Source organism: Tetrapisispora phaffii, chromosome 3, assembly GCF_000236905.1.
Source record: "Tetrapisispora phaffii CBS 4417 chromosome 3, complete genome".
NCBI lineage: Eukaryota > Fungi > Ascomycota > Saccharomycetes > Saccharomycetales > Saccharomycetaceae > Tetrapisispora > Tetrapisispora phaffii.
Window position 1 is genome coordinate 71,886 of NC_016522.1, and position 15,598 is coordinate 87,483.

Genomic DNA, 15,598 nt, shown 5'->3' on the forward strand with positions numbered 1-15,598 from the left:
AATGAATATTAAAATAAATGTGATAAACTATTAATTATCCATATAATTATGAAACAAGTAAGCCGTTGTAATTTCATAAATAGTACTATTTAATACACCTAAGGTTTTATTAAAGTGTCATTAACAAATAATACAACCCCATTCACACTAGTGACAATCTTGAGAACTGGCGTGAACACTTTGTCATTGACAGATGCGACAAAGTAGTCACCATTACTTTCTCTTTGTAACAATACGTCGCCAGAACCTGAAGTTTGGTTTGCCAAACTTCTTAGCACTATTGCGTTGTTCTTGTAGCGGCCATATGTACTTTTGTTATCCTCATACGAGACTACATGAGATCTAACAAAATTGGCGATATTATCTTGAATAGCTTTATCGATTGCCTGGTCTGATGATTTATTTGCCTCCATGGCCTCTATATTTTTGGGAAATTGCCATGGTTTCATAGACAACCTCATCATAGACTCATTAATTGGTGAAATTACTATTAGGTCCTGATCTTCATCCATTAGTAAATTGTTTAAAGCTACATCCATTCTGGTGTAAGAGGCAAATATATTTATATTTTTCGAACTTGCTAAAGTGGAATTTAACTGCACCGGAGTTGTATCATATTTATCAGATATTAGATTGTTGTTATATTTATTCATAAAATCCTTATCTTCATGGAATGGAAAAAGCTCAGATAACACCTTATTTAAATCTAAGGGCGTAATTTTTTCCGCCTGTGCTACTCTCTGATTTTGATTTTCATCCATATTTCTATTCCATACAGGACCATACCTTTGAAGTTGCTTATCGTTAGTAAAACGTATATTTTCATCAGCAAACCGTTTATGTAGTCTTCCATTTGCATCTTTGTACGTTATTAAATCCACTACTTCTTTCCCTAAGGCAAGACTCAAATAAAGAAAAAAAACAGCAAAAGTCAAAATAGGTTTCTCGTACATTTTATACATATGTGTTTCAACAGCGTGTTATATGGTTTAAAATAGGTTGATCGACCTCTAAATACCAAAAAAAGAGTTTCTTGAATAACTTACTATTAGAATAAGCTATGTGGGGTTGCTTTCCTTGTTCTTATATATCTCATCGCCTGCTGCTGTTTGAAAAAAAGGAACACAAAACAAATGCGCAAGCCCGGAATCGAACCGGGGGCCCAACGATGGCAACGTTGGATTTTACCACTAAACCACTTGCGCAATCAATTTATTGCTGATCTTTCTACGAAAACAAGTCCACGATAGATCAACTTGCCTGGTTATCTCATTAATGTACAGTTATCAGCATTTGTTCGCGACTGCCAATAAACATAGTTGCACCTTGTGCACAAACCTATTTAGGATAATATCCCGTCAACCTCTCAGTGAATGGAGTAGGACTATAATCTTTGAAACAATGTTTTTGGCAACCATAATATGTATTCTTTAGGCAATAAAAACACCAGGTTAATTCAATGACACTCAGATAGGAATGGTTCGATGCAGATTAGTAGCGTTTGCAGAGTTAGAATTGTAAGAGTCCGCCCCCCCTCATTGTAATGTAACATACCTAGTCGTATTTGGTTTCTGTGCAACTATTTAACAAATTCTTCAGAAACACTCGGACAAGAAAAACTTTTTTCAACGTTTTGGTGCAGAAAGCTCATCGATTTGTCAATCCTATAAATCATAATACAATTGATACATAAACTCATCAAGATTAATGTGACAGCTATAGATCTCTATATCAGTTCAACGTCTAGGTTTTTATGATGAACGTTGTAAATTACCTTGTGCAAAACATTTCAATTTGTTAGCAGTTCTTATTGCATAGTAATACGGTAACAACTCATCAAGAGAATACAAGGACAGAATGAAATATATTATTGAACATATGGAAGAAGGCTTCAGTGAATGGGTCGTTCTTGAGTACTCGCAGATTTTGAAGGATGTTGGATCTGAGAATCTAATTCTTTCATCGTTGCCAAAGAATACAACAGAAAAGGATATCCCAGAAAGATTACTGAAATTAGGATTACAATGGACAACCGGTGATTTGAAAGAAATCACTAAAAAGTATCCCAACTTACAACAATTAGAGAATGGAAGAGTATGTTTATTAGACCCAAGAGCCAGCACAGACTTACAGCCAGAAGATGTGGAGAAATTCGATTATTTTGTGTTTGGTGGTATTCTGGGTGATCATCCACCAAGAGATCGTACTACAGAGTTAGCCATTGCTTATCCAAATCTGTTAATAGGAAGAAGACTAGGTGACAAGCAAATGACTACTGACACAGCAGTGAGAACTACTCAAATCATTGTTAAAGATAAAAAAAAGTTTGAAGATATTGAGTTCATCGACTATCCAGAATTCAGATTCAGCAAGAATGAAGCCACTGAAATGCCTTTCAGATATGTATTAGATGCGCAAAAGAAGCCTATCCTTCCAGAAGGTATGTTAGAATTGATTAAACACGATGCTGAACAAAGTATCGATGATTTATTTATGTAATGACATAGTGTATATCTCCTTCGCAGTTTTTAATAATCGAATATATGTGGCATTAATTAAACTATACAATTACAGTTGCTAGTCTAACATTATGAATATATAGAAGTATATTTGCGCTAGACAATGCATTATCCTCTCATCACTTATCAGTGGTTGATTCTTCTTTCAAAAAATCGGTTAGTAGTTCCTCAATGTTGATATCATCTTTATTTGAAGTATCAACCATTGCAGGTTTAGCTGGTTCTTGTTTACGACCCGTAGTACAGTAAGCTGTAATACCCCCAACAGCAACTAATGTTGAGATAGCCAAAACATGAGATTGCACAGTTCTACCAAAAATAACATATGCATTTCCCATCTTTCCGATATTTAATTTTGTAATTATTCGTTTTATCCTTGTTTAAGAGCACCAATATTACAGATGTGAAAGAACTAAACCAAGAATTTGACCATTCACTAACGTACATTGCGAATACTACAAGATATATAAAAGCTCAAACAAGTTTAACTTCTTAATGCATTAGGAGTGAACAAATTAACTGAAGGGTGACATTGAAAAATGTCACCCGTTGATTATGATTGGCTGATTACGAATCAAAGATTTCCCCATTCTAAAGATGACTTTACTTCTGAAGTTATTGACGTTAATATCATTGACTCGCCAACCATTAACCAAAGATCCAAGAGACTGGAATAGATGATTACTTCAAGTTGAACTTGAAGTAGTGGTCGTCTCATCTCATTTAACTGTTTGCATTAATACCTTTATAACTTTTGACAATTGCACAATTCTATTACCCGCAACATCCAAATTTACTCAAATTAACTACAACTCACATTATCTAGAACCTTCAACCTTATTCATGCATAATATAACCTAGCTATATATATAACACCTTCTTTATATATCTGATTATTTATTCCAGTGGATAGTATTAGTTAATTATTAGATGTTGTAAGTAGGTATATATATATATATAAACATACCATTTAAAACATTCCAACACCAAAAATCATAATAACATGTCAAGCATCATCAGATCTGCCAAATCTATTGTTCCATTAATGGACCGTGTTCTAGTTCAAAGAGTTAAAGCTGAAGCTAAGACTGCTTCTGGTTTGTACTTACCTGAGAAGAACGTTGAAAAGTTAAACCAAGCTACTGTCTTGGCTGTGGGTCCAGGTTTCACTGACGCTACAGGCAATAAAATTATTCCACAAGTTAAAGTAGGTGATCAAGTCTTGATTCCACAATTCGGTGGGTCTACAATCAAGTTAAGAAATGACGATGAAGTTATCTTGTTTAGAGATAGCGAAATCTTAGCTAAATTAAAGGATGAGGCTTAGAGTTAATTCATGCACATATGCACACGAAAAACAAGTGCACATACTTGTGTGAATATTTGTATGTATATGAGTGAAATAACAGGCGTATCTAGTAGCATCATACTACTTATATCAAATCATGTAAATAAGTATTCGCCATTACTTAATTGTGAAATTTTTCATTTTACAATAATGTAATTGGATGTTAATAATTATTTGAGGTTGTTTTGATGAATATTCAATATTAATGTCGATATTTAAATAAAATCTAATTATATCTATTTAGATATTTATGATAAATAGCATTCAAAAATATTAAATAAATGCAACGACTTCATAACAATGGTACAAATGCTTCGAGAATGAGTTACTCAATGACGTATTGGAACAACTGGCCAGCATTAAATCTCTCCAGGGCATCTTTAATGTCTTCTTCTCTCTGATAAACTTTCATAAACCAATTAGGAAACTTTGATTCATTAATATATCCTTCCCATACTTTCTCCACTGAATTATCACTCATGTCAATTTCAGAATTGGTTGTTTTGTCAATAAACGATTCATTCCATTTCAATCGACTTGTTATTAACTTTTCGTAAAATTTACAAGATTTTTCATCACCATAGATTATTATAATACCTGGTCCATCATCTTTTACTCTTGCACAAGCACCGCGTAATCCTAGTTGTTTGCTATTAACCTTCAGTTTATATCTGATGGATGGGTTCACTAGCTTTTTAAATTTGAATATTTTGCAAATGTTGTTTCTGGGTGGAACTTTGACGTTAGGTATGCCAAGGTTTTCTCTCTTTCTCTTAACGGCTTCCTCGTGACGGATTTTGTTTGTTTCTTCATGTTTTCTCTTTCTTTCTTCGACTTGTTCTCGTACCGTGTTTTCCCATTGAGTTGGATCAGTAATATTTTGATTATTTTCATATACATTCATCATGTTACTTACCTTAACTTTTGGTTCAGGTTTAGGTAAAATGCCCAGTTTTATTTTAGTTTCTTTTTCTTCCCTTTCAAGTTTTTTCCTATTTCTTCTGAGTTTTTTTCTTTCTGTTTTAGTCAGATATATCTTACTTACAAGCCTATTTCTATCTCCTAATTTGATTGGTACTGGGTGTTGGACATACCGTATCGATGGATGGCTTACAATTTCAGAATTTCGTTCATCATCTTCAACTTCAGATTCAGACTCAGATACATCATCTACGGTAAACTGCTTATCATATTTCTCTAAAATATTATTATTCTCATCTAAGTAAGGGCGGTCCCACCACTCAACGTCTGGTATATCTTCTACTGCAGTAAAATATTTATCTTCTCCGATAACGTGGTTTGGTATTAATCCTTCTTTGATTTTATTTAATTTCTCTTTCTCCAACTTTTCCTGTGTCTTCTCTCCATAAATTCTCTTCCTCTTCTTTTTTTTATTCAATAGCCTCTGTTTCTCATATTCTGCCGTTATTTCACCCTTTTTGTGAAACACTAAACCTCTGTGAAGTCTATCGTTAACTTTTTTGTAATTAGCTTCACCTTTAGCATCATGGAAGTTAAGGTAAGGATTCTCTTGCTTATGTTGTCTTCTAATTAAATTTAAATTTGATGAAAAAAGTATAGGGTTGATTTCGGTTTTTAAACCTTTCTTCTGTGTCTGTTGGTTCTCAACGACGCTCCCTTTATAAGTCTCGTCACTCTTCTGATCCCTCATATTGATTGACTACTTGAATATCTTCAACGGAAATGTAGAGATGATGGCTCCCAGGTTTTACTAAATTCTTGCTAGTATAAGTTATATGTTTGGATTCTTATATTACTAAACATTTGTAGTTAGTAGTTATGACTTTAATATAATCATAATTAGCTGACAACATTTATCATTCAACTAAATCATTTTATTTGGACTTAATTTATATTTTATATTCTGATGCCGTTCGCATTACTTTGTAAATATTGAAACTGACAAATACAGGATTATAATAAATATATTAAAAAGGATAAATTAAATGTACTTAGTATGCATATTATAAAAATTATATTGGTATATTACCTAATAATGAGTAATGTATGTTTGTTTCATTTCTTAAATAAAGATGAGAAAAATCCACCACTTTTCTTCTTAGGAGGACTTTCGGTATTACTTACGACTTTTCTCAAAACTGGGCCCTCAGTATCTTTCTTTATTTTTCGATGTGAATCGTGTGTATGTCCAGGGCTATTTCCACTGTATGTCAAAACATGGCTAATCGAGGGTAGATCATCAAGGTTACTTCTTGTTGGCGAACTTGATAATTGACGTGTTAACGGTTGTCTTGGTTGATGAGACAAGGTTCTCACTATGCCACTGTGTGTATGAGTATGATGAAGTTTAGGTGCTTTGGTTTTAGAGGTAGTATTGACAACATCTAACATTGATTTTTTAGAAGTAGTTTCAGGTTTTACTTCACCACCTGTTATTTCCTTCTTCCAACGCTCAAATTCTGAGACTACAGAACAATCCACCTTGATTTGTGCAATTGATTTCGCAAATGAAACGGAAGCATTAAAAATGATATTTATTTTACAGAGTGGGTCATTATGATTGTTGATTTCACATTTTTTTAAATTTTCTAACATATTATTTCTATTGTCCATGGATAATAATTTCAATTGTTGCTCCATTGTCTTCGATGTAATCTCGTGTTCAATTCTATTCGTAATGGAATCATCTGTGTTGGATTTATCTTGTTTTTTCTTAACAGCTGATTCTACTAGTAAATTCAATTCAGAGTTATTCTTTACTGGTCCCGAATTTTCATTTTGTATACTTCTTTCGAATTCGTGCATTCTTAGCGAAGGAACAAGGAACACTGGAACAATATACCTTGTTGCTAATTGATCAGATACATATCTAGACTTCCAACACACTAAATCCTCGGTTAATTTCCATTTCTTTGTACCTGCAACAATGAAGTCTGGATTATAACTTTTGAATACATCAATTAAAGTGGAAGATGTCTTATCAACATTAATTTCAACAGTGATCTTCACCGATAAGGACGGTGAGATTATTGATGTTATATAGGTAAAAATATTTCTTATTGAATTCTCAATGTCAATTTTCTCGTAACCATAGCACCACTCTGTCGCATTATTTGTTAAAGGTGAAGAGAATAATGAAAACAAATCTTTTTTAGTATTGTCTGAGGATGCTCTAGATGATGAAGAAGCAGCATCTGAGGTGATATCTCCAACAAATTTATTAAACTTATCACCATGGTTACGTCCCGGCAATTTTATCTTCGGTAAATTTGCGATGACCACTAGGTGATCGTTATTAGATAGTTCTTTAAGAATCCAATCCAAGGCCACCCACGTATATTTTCTACCACTGATATGACAGATTATAGTCCTTGGACCATTTGTAAAACCAACTTTCTTCTGAAGGATTTTATCTTTTTTCCTCTGTTGTTTTGTGATGGGAGTGTAGTCATTGCCCATTACAGCCATAGTATATTGTTCTTCAGGAAATAATATATCAGGCTTTTTAAAATATATTGACTTATTGCATCTCCTATGACCAATTCTATTTTTACGTGTCCGCCAAGCTTTTTTAAACATATTCTGTTCTCTATTGATAATTACAGAATCTGTACTGACACTCGGTCTGCTTGGATAATCAGTTCTGACAATTTTACCATTTTCTGATATCTTCAAATGATGTGACAAATTATTTGCAGCCATTCTAGTTTTCGGGGAAATCCATCCAGGAGGAAATGATGAACTTCTATTATGCGAGGAATGTGTAGTATAATCATGTTGCCCCTGTTTTAAATGCGACTCTGGCTGATAACTTTCGTTATCGTAATATTCATCCATCGTATAAGCATCAGGAATCTGTACACCTAAAAATTCAGGTTCCTCAGTTTGAAAATGAGAATTATCAGTGAACGATGGAACAGTATTAAAAGACACAGAAGGAGATAAAGTTGGTATTCTAGATTCTTGTTGACTCTCAGTGCCTCCGGTTTGCATTCGCTTACCGTCATCGTTGGAACTGACACTTTGAGTGGCATCTATACTACCGGAGTAATCATTCAAGCTATCGGAGTAAATTTTGAGCTGACTATAAGCATCTCTCATTTGCTTAACCGCATCTGAGTCACCCATAGTATAGTGTCAATATTTTGGGATGTATATAGTAACCCTCAGTATTGTTGTTTTTATTTTTGGTATCGTTAATTTTATACCCAATTTACTAGATATAAAACAAATCTCAAATTGTAATAGAAAACGTTCCCATATATAATGCGATTGGTAGTGATGGAAATAGACTAGACAACCCAAACACTCACTTAATAAATTGGAATTTTGCTTCTATGCATGTTTATATATATATGTATAATTGCCCTTTAATTAATTTGGCGGTCAAATATTTCACGGCTCTTAAAACGGTGATTGATAGTCAGACCAGGGTAAATGTCACTGGGTAATACGCTGCATTGAAACTATACAGATAGTTACATAAGTGTTGCAGAAGGTATATATGTGTGTGTGTGAGGACGGTAGAGTTCAATGTTCTACTCAGACTTTAGTTTCTCCATTGCAAGTTGTTCGAGTCTCTTGGCAGGAGCATAGCCTTCAAGAAGGCCCAATGCGTACCATTCAATCAGAAAATCGGTTGGGACCCTGTAGAACTTCAATTTTGGTCTTAATAATATGTATGTCTCTAAAATGTGGGTAATGATAGCTAGAGCTTCGATAGCAATCAATATAAAGTCATTGTCTAGGAACTCTTTAATGAATTCTGGCAATGGCAGCAGGTGAAGCAATGGACGGTAGAAATAACACATCAATGGCAGGAAAACAGCCACAATAATGATGTATTCGACTATATTGTTAGGGTACACAACCTCATTAATCTGTATATGCGAGTAGTTTCTCTCCTTCGCAGCTTTTCTAACCATCTTGTCGATGTATACGGTGAAATCAGATAATTGCGTCAATGGTGTCTCGAATACGATTAACTTGTCAATATCAAACTCGACCTCGTTGTGATGGAACCTGATTGTCATAGATTGCAAGTCGTATGAAAGCAATCTCACAGCAGTGATCTTGGAGGTAATTGGGACATGCCCATAGAAATATAAAATATCCGTGAGGGCCAGCCTATGGTTTGCGTTAAAAGCAGTGATAGCGTCTTGTTGATCAAACGTCATGGTACAATCTCGGTTCGGTACACTGTCAATTGCGATCATGAACAAAACTAACACAAAGATCGCATGCATCCTATATATCAATTACCTCCCTCCTACATATAAATAGATAAGTATGTGTGAGTGGTTGAACGACCTCTGATGATGTTGAACCAAGTGGTCATTAAACGATTGATTGAATTGACGTTACCCGCGTTACCATTGTTACCATTGTTACCCGACCACACCTGCGGAATTATCAACTCAAAAATGTTTCACGAACCTTTTTCCAATAAAGTGCATCAACTGACCACTAAGTAACAGTAATTAAATAATAATGAACAACTTCTACGTTTAGTGATAACTGTTTTAAATGATTATGAAGTTGACAATCGGGTTGACTTGTGATCTTACGTGTGTTTTCATTTGTTTCTTGGCTATTAGTTTTGCAATCTTAGGAAGCTAACAAGTGTGTATCGATACGTATGCAGTGCTAGCCGATATAGGAATTTTGCTTACTTTTTAACTGGTTTAGAATTGGTATCAAAGTTACACAAGTACATATATTTTGCGAGATACGCTTTTAATTAATAGATGATGAGTTCGGGTGATCATAAGAGCAGACACGGGAGTAGGCATCATAGCAGCTCGTTGCTGTCAGATGGTTCTAAAATAGGGAATTATCAAATTGTAAAGACTTTAGGGGAAGGTTCGTTCGGTAAAGTGAAGTTAGCATTCCATTCTACAACAAGACAGAAGGTTGCGTTGAAGATCATTAATAAGAAAGTGTTGTCAAAGAGTGACATGCAAGGGAGAATTGAAAGAGAAATATCATACTTGAGACTGTTGAGACACCCACATATTATTAAACTGTACGACGTCATTAAATCCAAAGATGAGATTATTATGGTCATTGAATATGCAGACCATGAGCTTTTTGACTACATTGTCCAAAGGGAGAAGATGAGTGAGAATGAAGGGCGTAGGTTTTTCCAACAGATAATTAGTGCTGTGGAGTATTGTCACAGACATAAGATTGTTCATAGAGATTTGAAACCAGAGAATTTACTATTAGATGAACACTACAACGTCAAGATTACAGATTTTGGTTTGTCGAATATCATCACAGATGGCAATTTTTTGAAGACTTCATGTGGGTCTCCAAACTATGCAGCTCCAGAAGTTATTAGTGGTAAATTGTATGCTGGTCCAGAGGTCGATGTTTGGTCTTGTGGTGTTATATTGTATGTGCTACTATGTCGTCGTTTACCATTCGATGATGAAAGTATTCCCACACTTTTTAAAAATATTAACAATGGTGTTTATACAATCCCAAACTTCTTGAGTGAGGGTGCAGCAAGTTTAATTAAAAAAATGTTGATTGTCAATCCAATGAACAGAATAACTATTGGTGATATTATTCAAGATCCATGGTTCAAAGTTGACTTGCCAGAGTATTTGGTACCTAGTGAAAAGGATGCCATCAAAATAAATGGTACTAACAATAATGCTGAGAATCTACAGAATCTAACAGCTGCGGATATTGATGAGGAGGCAATAGACATTTTAACAAAAACAATGAACTATAGCAAAGAAGAAATCTACGAATCTTTACAATCCGGCGATGTTGATACCAATCCAAGTCATCACGAAATCAAGGAAGCATATTTGTTAATCAAGGAAAACCAAAACTTAATAAATACTTTAAAGAAAGGTGATAATATTAAGCAACTTGATACCTTCTTATCTCAATCACCACCTTCTTTCCAAAAATACAATGAACAAAATGGCACAACTGGTATGAGTATCTCCAAACCGACTCATTCCGGGAAGGATAGAAGAAACCTAAATAATATTCCAGGCATTTCTGATGCGCAGAGACCGGTACATGTACCTTCATCTAAGCATCAATTTATTCCAGAAGAAAATAATCAACAAAGAACCTACTTGCCGAAAACATTCCCAGATGAAGACAAACAAGCCGATTCTACTATCACTATTCTACCTTCTTCTTTACCTCAAATACATAGAACAAATATGGTCTCACAAGGTTTGGTAGGTACCTCCAATGTGACTCCATTGCCAGTCAAGAAATCTAAGCTCAAATGGCATTTTGGTATCAGATCCAGATCATACCCATTAGATGTCATGAGTGAAATTTACGCCGCGTTGAAAACATTAGGAGCCCACTGGGCTAAACCATCCGAAGAAGAGCTGTGGACCATACGAGTAAGTTGGAGGTACAACAACAACTCCACTCAAAACAGAGAAAATATTCCAGATTTAATGAAAATGATTGTTCAATTGTTTCAAATCGAAACAAATAATTATTTAGTTGATTTTAAATTCGATGGATGGGAATTTAGTGATGGCAGAGGAGTTCCTCAAGGAAACATTTCGGAAGACGAAATAGGAGCCTTCTCAGCTTATCCATTCCTACACTTAACAACTAGATTAATCATGGAACTGGCAGTAAATAGTCAAGGTTAATGCAACTTAGATCATTGGCCAACAAATTTAAACATATATCTAAACAAATGTACATACAAAAAATTAAAAAACCACACACCCATATATATATAGCGAGTGTGACCGAATTCTCAACTCAGTATATCATCAACCAATGTCACAAATGGAGCTTCTTTTGAAGTATTATCTATCATTTGTGACATTACCTTGTCCATGCTGAACCTGAGAAACATCAAGGCGCTATCACATTATCACGACCAAATTCGTAATAGAGTTTTTTTCCTGATTAGGAAATATAAAAATACTAGAACCTGCCTGCGCATTTACCTAATCAAGTAATTTTCCTGTTTAGTAGATTAAATCGCCCGTGCAGGGTTTTTTTTCTCAAAGAAAGTGAGACCTCTAAAACAACTTAACCTTCCAAAACGAAATTATCAGCATAATGAATAATGAGAAAGAAGAACAAGTATTGAATTCAATATTCACTTCAACACTTCTTATTGCCAGTTGGACTGGTGGGTAAGTGGTCAATGAAACTATATAATGAAGTAATTTGTTTTCAATTACACGAATTGGAACAGAAGTCTGCTTAGAGGTATAACGAGTTTAATGTTCAGTTAGGTCCTTATTAAAAAAAAATTAGATTATCCTTAGGTGTCAGGCCATATTTGAACTTATATATAGGGTGAAGCTAACGAGTATATTTGATATTACTCTGCAAAAGAAAGGAAAAAACATACAAACAAACAGAGTGTTCCATAATACTAACAAAAAGATGATGACAACCACGTCTCCCGAGGCGTCAAGGTCGTCGAGTTTTAATTTCGCTGATAAGTTCAGTTTACAATCTGAAAGAGTGGTTTCAATTATGGAATTGGAGTCGTCAAATGAAACTCTTCAAAGAATTAATAAGGCATTGAATAGGTCAAGAAAAATTGCAGTACTGACCGGTGCTGGTATTTCTTGTAATGCAGGTATTCCTGATTTTAGATCATCAACGGGTCTTTATGATCTGGTTAAGTCACAATATCCAGAATTAACAATTAGAACAGGTCAGGAAATGTTTGATATTTCATTGTTTAGAGATGAAATGAAGATTCAAGTGTTTGCAACATTCATGGAAAAATTGTATACTAGCACTAGACTGGCTAAACCAACAAAAACCCACAGATTCATCGCTCATTTAAGAAATAGGAATAAACTATTACGTTGTTATACTCAAAATATCGATGGTTTGGAAGAACTTTTAGGTTTGGAGATGTCTAAGAAAGAAATGGAAAGTAAAACTAACGGTTTTGTTAACAGATGGAAGAATTTTGATGTTGTTCAGTTGCATGGTGATTTGAATTCCTTAGCATGCACAAGATGTTTTCACACCTTTGAATGGAATAGGTTCTTAGCAAGATCATTTAGAAGAGGTGAATTGCCAAGTTGTCCGGAATGTTTAGCAAACAATGCAAAGAGAACTCAAGAAGGTAAGAGAAACCTGGGCTTGGCTGGGTTTCTCAGACCAAATATTGTTTTGTACGGTGAAAATCACCAATCCTCAGAATTCATTTCACAAGGTATAAACTATGATATCTCTAAAGGTAGACCTGATTTTTTAATTATCATGGGTACCAGTTTAAAAGTCGATGGTGTTAAGAGAGTCGTTAAGACAATGAGTAAACAAATTCATGAAAAAGGTGGTATTGTCATACTAGTAAATAAAACTATATTAGCTGATTCTCAATGGGCTGGGATTATAGATTATCAAATCGTAAGTGACTGTGATTCATGGGTATCATATTTGGAAAAAGATATTCCAGAATTGTTTAAGACTCAAGAGCAATTTGACAAGTTGCGACAACTGAAAAGAGAAGCTAGTCAGTTACGTAAACAAAAGAAATTACAGAACGAATCAAAGAAAGAGGATGCAACACTAATGTTAAAGACTCCGCCAACTACACCACAGGCAAAAGAATTGCAGTCGATAATAATAGCTAAAGATGAAACAGATAACGTTAAAAGAAAACTGCTCGAGGAAGAAATTGACGTTAAAGTTAATTTGAACAAAAAAATAAAGGTATAAATTCCTCCCTAGCTTAAACGAATAGTTAATATAAAATTCTATTAGAAATTGTTGTGTTATCATATTCATTTAACTTCATCATGCATAAATTAAAAATCTAATAAAATATATTTAACGTTTGTATTTTTCCCGACCGGAAAAAGAGATATCAAAAATATTGAAAAACTATCTCATCGCAAAATTTAACAAACATACAAATAGTTGAATATATTTATGACAATTTTTATATGACTCTCTATACATATATACATATCTTTACAGTTAAATAATATAGCATTTAGTAATAATGAAATATGTATTATTATAATTTGATTTTTTGAAATAGCTAATGCAATCAATATAGCAAAAATGAATAGAGAAGCTAAAGAAAACTATAGGGATATTCAACTACGAAAAAAGTATAATTCAATACACAAGTTGGCTGAATTAGGTTTAAGCGAACTATCAGGGTTATATTTGACGTCTTTCTATAACTCAAGTAAAAGATACAATGTTATACTTCCTCAGCAAATAGTTAGCGATGGTTCTAAATTTTGCGGGAAATGTGGTTGTTTGAGAGTTCCAAACCACAACGTTTTAATTAGTAGCGAAGAACTCAATATTCGATTTACATGTTTGAAATGTGGAGATATCAAATTATTTGAAAGAAGAAGTAATCGACCAGTGACCAAAGAAGAGATTGAACATGATTTTGTTGCAACATGGCCAAGTGATAAAAAAAATAGATATAAGTTTGAATGCTAAGAAGGTAGAGAAAAAGAGGAAGAATGCAAAAGATCGTGATAAGAAGCGTAAAATAAATTCATTAAGTAATATGTTAAATAAGAAGAATGATGAAAAGAAAAGACTGACTACGACATTAAGTCTTGAGGATTTTATGAAAATTTAGATGATGCATTATATTCATGATTTTGTCACTTTATACAGATATATAGTCTAATTAATAGCCAATAGTTGTAACTTTAATATTACAGTTCAACTCATTGAATAGTAATCTTACGATATGATGTTTGCTATTAGCGATTTGAGATAGCTTCTTGCAACTTTTTTATTATTTCTTGTAATTTGACCACCTCTAGTTTTAGTGATTCATTTTCCAATGCCAATTGATCGAAATTTTTAGCTTTAAATTCTAATTTCTTAATATATTTTTCTTTTCTTTGCCTAAAAGCCTTTTGTGCGTTTCTATTTTGAGCAGCTCTTTTAGTATTGCGCAATGGTTTCCCCGATTTTCCTATTAAATGACCATTTTCATTAATTATCTCACCACCATTAAACTTTGAAGAAAGAGAAACTGGGGTGGTTGAGCGAGAAATAGTTTGCATGTTGTACATGGGCGTTGTCGATACCACTGGTTTGTTCTGTTGCATTAAAGGTTGTCCTGGAGAAACCATAGATAAAGGTTGTGCTTGTGTGTGTTGTAGTTGACTCTGTGGCTGTTGTGCTTGTATTTGTTGTGTCTGTATTTGTTGTGTCTGTATTTGTTGTGGTGGCGGTGGTGGTTGAGATTGTGTGTAATTTGTAGTTTTGTAAAATGAAGGAAGCGCCATTTGTTGGTATGTATTTGGTTGCTGCATGTAAGCCAACTTTTCTTGCATATGGGGATGTTGATTTGGTTGCAATTGATTTTGAGGTGGCGGCGTGATGGACATACTATGTTGCTGCTGTTGCTGTTGCTGTTGAGAAGGATGAGCATGGACTTGGTATGCCTCATTGCGCGAAAATGACTTTGGATTTAAACTAGCGTTATTATTTGCAGTGGCATTATTGCTACTATTGTTGTTATTGTAAATTAATGAAGGCGTTATTTTTGGTAATGAATAGTATGGACTTTGCATAACGTTATTGTTTGGTGACATCGGGTTCAATGTCGAGACCATGGTATTTGACATGTTTTCATTCTTAATATGGTTGATGTTCATTTCTTTATCAGGATGATGGCTTTTATCTTAGGGAATGCAATAATGGCTAGAAGGGCGAATAAAAAAGGAATACAATAAATACTAATAATAATGTCAGTGTGTAGTTTGTGTTTTTGTTATATTCAATGCAATAT

General features: G+C 34.0%; 11 protein-coding genes and 1 non-coding gene across 12 annotated transcripts; 5 read left to right on the forward strand and 7 right to left on the reverse strand.

Moving 5' to 3' along the window:
- Positions 1-98: 98 nt before the first annotated feature.
- On the reverse strand, positions 99-962 carry TPHA0C00400 (uncharacterized protein; the record flags this gene model as incomplete). Its single annotated transcript, XM_003684583.1, has 1 exon — positions 99-962. The coding sequence occupies one exon, from the start codon at positions 960-962 to the stop codon at positions 99-101; it is 864 nt and encodes a 287-aa protein (XP_003684631.1).
- Positions 963-1,134: 172 nt separating this feature from the next.
- Positions 1,135-1,205, reverse strand: TPHA0Ctrna1G. The gene has a single exon. It is a non-coding gene; the product is annotated as a tRNA-Gly (tRNA).
- A 652-nt stretch (positions 1,206-1,857) lies between these two features.
- SFM1 (protein-arginine N-methyltransferase SFM1) lies at positions 1,858-2,499 on the forward strand (the record flags this gene model as incomplete). The annotated part of the gene is made up of 1 exon (XM_003684584.1): positions 1,858-2,499. One exon carries the CDS (start codon positions 1,858-1,860, stop codon positions 2,497-2,499), a length of 642 nt encoding a protein of 213 aa, XP_003684632.1.
- Positions 2,500-2,638: 139 nt separating this feature from the next.
- MCO10 (Mco10p) lies at positions 2,639-2,857 on the reverse strand (the record flags this gene model as incomplete). The annotated part of the gene is made up of 1 exon (XM_003684585.1): positions 2,639-2,857. The coding sequence occupies one exon, from the start codon at positions 2,855-2,857 to the stop codon at positions 2,639-2,641; it is 219 nt and encodes a 72-aa protein (XP_003684633.1).
- Positions 2,858-3,522: 665 nt separating this feature from the next.
- HSP10 (Hsp10p) lies at positions 3,523-3,846 on the forward strand (the record flags this gene model as incomplete). The annotated part of the gene is made up of 1 exon (XM_003684586.1): positions 3,523-3,846. The coding sequence occupies one exon, from the start codon at positions 3,523-3,525 to the stop codon at positions 3,844-3,846; it is 324 nt and encodes a 107-aa protein (XP_003684634.1).
- A 346-nt stretch (positions 3,847-4,192) lies between these two features.
- PRP3 (U4/U6-U5 snRNP complex subunit PRP3) lies at positions 4,193-5,539 on the reverse strand (the record flags this gene model as incomplete). Its single annotated transcript, XM_003684587.1, has 1 exon — positions 4,193-5,539. One exon carries the CDS (start codon positions 5,537-5,539, stop codon positions 4,193-4,195), a length of 1,347 nt encoding a protein of 448 aa, XP_003684635.1.
- A 365-nt stretch (positions 5,540-5,904) lies between these two features.
- Positions 5,905-7,977, reverse strand: TPHA0C00450 (uncharacterized protein; the record flags this gene model as incomplete). The annotated part of the gene is made up of 1 exon (XM_003684588.1): positions 5,905-7,977. The coding sequence occupies one exon, from the start codon at positions 7,975-7,977 to the stop codon at positions 5,905-5,907; it is 2,073 nt and encodes a 690-aa protein (XP_003684636.1).
- A 410-nt stretch (positions 7,978-8,387) lies between these two features.
- Positions 8,388-9,026, reverse strand: TPHA0C00460 (uncharacterized protein; the record flags this gene model as incomplete). Its single annotated transcript, XM_003684589.1, has 1 exon — positions 8,388-9,026. One exon carries the CDS (start codon positions 9,024-9,026, stop codon positions 8,388-8,390), a length of 639 nt encoding a protein of 212 aa, XP_003684637.1.
- A 570-nt stretch (positions 9,027-9,596) lies between these two features.
- TPHA0C00470 (uncharacterized protein) lies at positions 9,597-11,492 on the forward strand (the record flags this gene model as incomplete). The annotated part of the gene is made up of 1 exon (XM_003684590.1): positions 9,597-11,492. The coding sequence occupies one exon, from the start codon at positions 9,597-9,599 to the stop codon at positions 11,490-11,492; it is 1,896 nt and encodes a 631-aa protein (XP_003684638.1).
- Positions 11,493-12,246: 754 nt separating this feature from the next.
- Positions 12,247-13,542, forward strand: HST3 (NAD-dependent histone deacetylase HST3; the record flags this gene model as incomplete). The annotated part of the gene is made up of 1 exon (XM_003684591.1): positions 12,247-13,542. The coding sequence occupies one exon, from the start codon at positions 12,247-12,249 to the stop codon at positions 13,540-13,542; it is 1,296 nt and encodes a 431-aa protein (XP_003684639.1).
- A 348-nt stretch (positions 13,543-13,890) lies between these two features.
- Positions 13,891-14,286, forward strand: SNM1 (Snm1p; the record flags this gene model as incomplete). Its single annotated transcript, XM_003684592.1, has 1 exon — positions 13,891-14,286. One exon carries the CDS (start codon positions 13,891-13,893, stop codon positions 14,284-14,286), a length of 396 nt encoding a protein of 131 aa, XP_003684640.1.
- A 272-nt stretch (positions 14,287-14,558) lies between these two features.
- On the reverse strand, positions 14,559-15,464 carry CIN5 (Cin5p; the record flags this gene model as incomplete). The annotated part of the gene is made up of 1 exon (XM_003684593.1): positions 14,559-15,464. The coding sequence occupies one exon, from the start codon at positions 15,462-15,464 to the stop codon at positions 14,559-14,561; it is 906 nt and encodes a 301-aa protein (XP_003684641.1).
- Between the last annotated feature and the right edge of the window lie 134 nt (positions 15,465-15,598).